Consider the following 5,607-nt stretch of genomic DNA (forward strand, 5'->3'; position numbering starts at 1 on the left):
TATATATTAAATTTAGTTAAATAATATCTAGAAGATATTTTAATTGTTATAATTTTAGAATGATAGCATACAGTGTATGTATAGAAATAAATAAAATACATGACTAATTACAAATATTTCACTTTTAATATAGGTAAATTTTTCACAACAAATTGAACTAACATAAGACATTATATACATGTCAATAACATTTTGAACAATAAGGAAAAATTAATTACTATCAAAATAATGTGTAAAATTCAAGTGATTTAAATGTCACAACTTTAAAAAATATTTACTTTAGGATTCAGATATCCTAATTGTTTTAAGCCAACAGTATTATGGAATATTTAATGAAATAAGAAATTATTGTCTAAGGATCAATTCCTTGCAAATATACTGGGTGCTATTTTTCATTACTTATGTCTTTAATTTATGTTTTTCAATTGCCTCAAATCTATTACTCTAAATTTACCTAGATTATATCATTTATATTCAGTAAAATTACTGTTATTTGTGAATTTCTGAAACATAATAGTCAACCATCCTGGATGGAGTCTAAATTATATTTTTCTATATCAGAGATTAGATCAATTATTTTTTTTTATAATATGAATGGGATCATTGCTGATTTTCTATGAATATAAGAATTAAATTTCTTCAAATAAATCTTATGTTTCTTTTGTGCCCACAAAGACATTTGGATACTCATCAGAAGTGTAAAAATTCCAACTAGAAGAAAAAAGAAATAATATCCTTTTTATTTCTGTGATGGATGTAGCAAGTTATATTATAAAAAAACTATCATATATTACTCTTAAAGTATTTCTCAAATGTTTCATAGTTTTCTATCAATTTTATTTACTCATATTAATTGCCTAGCTTATATATGTTCAATCAATATTTATTGCATGGTTTCATAAGCAGAGAAAGTACATAGCACAGGTAAAAATAAATCCACATTTTCATATCCCATTGCCAAAAATTATTACAAAATAAAATTTATCTCTGAATTTTAATAAAATTTTCATATGCATGTAATATGCCTCTGCACACATACATACAAATACATATGACAAACCATATTAATTATGATTCAAAAATTTTGTGCAGTGAAATAAAAAATGGATGTAATGGATCTTACAAATATCCCTTCTAATACATGCGCTTAATTGAAATGTGTCTTTCCTGCATGTGTTAAAATGCCCAGTATGCAAGACTATGCATTCATGCTCTCAGCCTCCCCTTCACAGACATTCATGGGGAACTGAAGAGCACATGCACGCCTGTGCCCATGCACAAGAGTAAGTTTCACATTAGATGCATTATCACCACTACTTTTATCTACATTTCCTGGCATGGATTAGGCCACAGTACATAGCAATACATAGTAAATAATGTTCCATTATATATGTATTTTTATTGTTGACACTATTGCAAATGTCCCTATTCCTTCCCCCTCATTCCCTCTTCCCTTTGGTCACCAATGTTATGTTTTAAAACTGCTTAGAAATCCAAAATAAAAATGAAAGCATAAAATCCTTTTGCAAATATGACACACTTTTAGTACTATATAGTAACTTATTCTCAGAAATCACGTCTAAAGATACTTTCTCTTCAATTGTCAATAACCCTAGGTCTTACCTGGCAGTGTTTGTGTCATTACTGTGAAACTAATCCATGATCCAATCTGTTAGATGAAAACATAAATTAACGTTTATCTATGAGTTACCTACTAATTTGTTCACTTGTAACCTTGAATAGGTAATCCAAAGCTTCAAATACGTTAGAAAAATATAGATAGAAATAAATTTCCCTAAAATAATTTGTGTTAAATATGATTAAATCATAAGAAATTCTATAAAACAGCATCATATTCATAAGAACATGGAAGACATTGTTCCAAAAACTCTCACAAAAAATTAAATGTTAAAACATCTCAATACATTGTACATGAAGACTGTAAAATTTTATTTAAATATAGATAAATATATGCACAAATATTCTTTTTTCCCCAGGGAAAATTGTGGTTGAAATGTTCCAATTTTCTGTGTATATACATTAATTTAAATCATATAATTTATAACTCTGACTACATTATATCTACAGATATGCCATATATTATCATATATTAATCCACACTCAGGTAAATACATAAATGTATATATTTATTATATCATCAAATAAAGATCCATTATATAAACACATAATAGCATACCTCATAGGTATAGTTAGGACATGAAACCAGGAAAAACATCCATGTGAAGGGGTTGTAATTTGGACTTGGAAAACAGGCATTAGTTCCTTTTATCAAAAAGAGTAAAATGTCAATTATGCTATATATTACAAATGTGGACATATATTTGTCATATAATTCTAACTCCCTAGAACAACTATATACCCGATAAAATGTCATCACGTATTTATAGAAACCTATTTCACAAATTACTCAGAGGAGAGCCATTTTCAAATGTTATGACCTTTTGACTCAACTAGAATAATTGTCATTTTCTGACCATGTCTATAGTTATGTTGCTGTAAAATCACAGAATAAACCATGATAATTACTTCTCTAAGAGTTTAAATAAAACAAAATATAAATGTTACTTTAAATAGCATAATAGTTGCAGTGGCATTGGATACTGAGATTAATAAATGCATTCTTATATTTCCATGCCTCTTTCTCTACTCTTTTAGTGTCAAAGAAGATAATTTTGGTTGAGATTATTAAATACCTCAAATGTTCTTTTTCTATTAAATTAGTGAAAATCTAGAGGGAATTTTATAAGGATGTCATTTATATGAGAAAGTTGTAAAAATGTATCATAAGAGGATTACAGTAAATATCCATATAGTTACTATTCAGAAATACCACATAACATATCCATTCAGCAATCATGATTGTTATTTACAGCTCTCATTATCTTTAGCATATTGTCACTTGATTGTTGTTAGTTATATTTCACCTTTCAAATTTTTTCAGGAACCATTTTAGATAACAATTTTATAATAATTTCAAGTTGAACTTTGAGTCGTGACATTTGTAAAAAGTAAATGTGAATTATATTATTGTTTATTCTCCCTAGCAGGATTTAATCAGATAAACACATAAACTAATCTCTTTAGTTATAATTCTAAAGTCCTAATGAAATGTCAGTATGTTTTCAAAATTGTAACTGTTGTCGAAATACCAAAGTAAAAAATATATTTGCTTCTGGGCAGATTTCATACACTGCTCATTTAAAGATAAGAATGAATATTCATGCCATTTAATATTACAGATTTTCTTAGTAACATTTATATAAACATATTTGTGTAGTGCCCATATGTACATCAAAAGAAATATAATTGAAAAAGCTATTCAAGTCATAGTAACTGAATTTCAGAGGTGAAAGTTGCATACAAGGTTATGTGGGTTAAAACCTCTACTTTATGACTCATCACCCCTGGAGGTAGTGGCTGCTCAGGGGTCCACAAATACAAATTTCTTCCAGGTGTAGATTAAATAACCAATATGTGTGTTGTGACACAGAAACATGTATATAGATATTGTCTTAAGTGTACATAGTTGCTGTTAATTGTAATAATAGCTTAGTTTAGGTATTACTAATTTAATTCATTCCCATCATGTTTTCTCAACCTATACTTACCATCATATATACAGCGAACGCCCAGAACCACAGAACGACCTGAACGACCAGTGGCTATGATGGCCACTGTGGCCAGAGAACTGGCCAGATCTGGGGGTGGGGCAAGCCAGCCAACTTCCCACAGCCCCTACCTTCAGCCAGTCCCACCCCAGATAGACCATCCCACCACGATCAGGGGGGCAGGCCTGCCAACCTCCTGCAGCCCCTTCCTCTGGCCAGCCCCACCCCCGATGGGCCCCCACCACCCAGATTGGCCCACGGCCCTTTACCCCAGCGATCTCTGCCCCAATTGGCCACCCCCACAACAATCAAAGGTGGGGCTAGCTGGCCAACCTCCCACCGTCTCCTTCTCCCAACAGGCCCAGTCCTGATCCGCCCTGATTGGGGCCAGGCTGGCCAGACCCCACCCATGCATGAATTTGTGCACTGGGCCTCTAGTTTATAATAAAGCTTCTTTTAAATTAATGTCTGAAGATTTTTTTTACATTACAATGCCTCACCACCTAAATTTTTTAAGCATAAAGGGTTTACTCCACCACTTCAGGGAATTCTGCTGACAGGGAACCTTCAACCCTTGGCACTCCCTGTGAAGGATGTGTGGTTGAAAGGAACAACCTCACCCAAGATTACACTCCTTTTTGGTTTTGTCCTTTTTTTTCCTCTTTTTAATTTCTCTTTATTGTTTAAAGTATTACAGATGCCCCTCTTTTATCTCCCCATTGTTCCCTTCCTCCCCATTCCTCCCTTAGGCCTTCACCACACTACTGTCTTTGCCCATGGGTTATGTAAAAATGCATATTCAATATTTGATCAATATATCAAATTGATGTCTCAATCTTACAACATTGTTATTTTATTCCAACTTTATAATGGTCCATAGTTTCATCTGAGACTCTCATTGGTACTATATTGCTCTCAACTTCCTACCCAAATAGGATTTATTTCTCCCATGTATAAAAACACTCTCTAACACATCTCCTGACTGCTGATTTCCATACAAACTTTTATTTTAGAGAACCCACTATTGGGGCATATGATGTAATTCAAATATTTGAAAAACTTAGGCATTAAAGGTTAAGGATTAGGGCATATCTTAAAGGTTTTCAACTATTGCTATTTGCCATTCAAAAATTGTGTGTGTGTGTGTGTGTGTGTGTGTTAATTACACATAGTTAGTATATAACCTTATGTTGGTTATATTAGTTTCAGATGAATAATAAAGTGATTTGACATTTTTATACCTTACAATGTGATCACCCTGCTAATTCTAGTAATTATCTGTCTTCATATAAACTCATCCATATATTATAGAATATATTCTCCTTTCCCTTTTCACTTATAACCCATTCCCTCCCTTCTTATAACCATCCCTTCATCTCTGTTTCTGTGAATCTGTTTTTGTTTTGTTTTGCTTGTTTTCTTCCACATATAAGTGAAACCATTCAGTGTTTGTCTTTCTACTTAAGGCTTTTAAAAAATAACAACATAATTAACTCTATAGGAGATTAAAATAAAAAGACACTCACCTGTGTGATTGGGATGAGCCAATACTACATTGATGAAATGATTCCCAGCTTCACAAATCTGTAAAATATTTGTGCCTCTTAAAAATGTATTCTATAGATAGATAACTATCCAGGCAATATATTAACCCTAAAGATTCAATAGATATTTTATTACTCTAATTGTGTAAGGAGAGGAAATTTTGCATCATCACAATAAAAGAAATTGTTTATGGTGATACATAGAATCAAAATAATGTCCCATTGAGTTAGAAATTCTGAAGATAGTCTTGACTGTTTGTTAAGTAGGTTCAAATGGCCTGATGAATCATGTTGTGCTGATTATCTGGTTTGTACTTGTTATAAGTGTGCACTTTTATGTCCTGAAGAAACAAGTCATGCTGCTAAAGATAGACTTGACATGGGTTTCCATTTTCTAAATTGGTTAACACAGTAGCAATCCAGTTTGATTCCTG

The 5,607-nt window shown here is 31.8% G+C and overlaps 1 protein-coding gene across 1 annotated transcript in view; it reads right to left on the minus strand.

Moving 5' to 3' along the window:
* Positions 1 to 583: 583 nt before the first annotated feature.
* TECRL (trans-2,3-enoyl-CoA reductase-like) overlaps positions 584 to 5,607 on the minus strand; it is a 68,356-nt gene continuing 63,332 nt past the window's right edge. Inside the window, exons 9-12 of the mRNA XM_006753860.1 lie at positions 5,156 to 5,213; positions 2,198 to 2,283; positions 1,624 to 1,669; positions 584 to 711 (exon numbers count right to left, since the gene is read on the minus strand). Of these exons, the coding sequence (XP_006753923.1) occupies positions 584 to 711; positions 1,624 to 1,669; positions 2,198 to 2,283; positions 5,156 to 5,213 (318 nt within the window). The remainder of the gene's footprint in view (positions 712 to 1,623; positions 1,670 to 2,197; positions 2,284 to 5,155; positions 5,214 to 5,607) is intronic.

Source organism: Myotis davidii, unplaced genomic scaffold (genome assembly GCF_000327345.1).
Source record: "Myotis davidii unplaced genomic scaffold, ASM32734v1 scaffold31, whole genome shotgun sequence".
NCBI classification, from domain to species: domain Eukaryota; kingdom Metazoa; phylum Chordata; class Mammalia; order Chiroptera; family Vespertilionidae; genus Myotis; species Myotis davidii.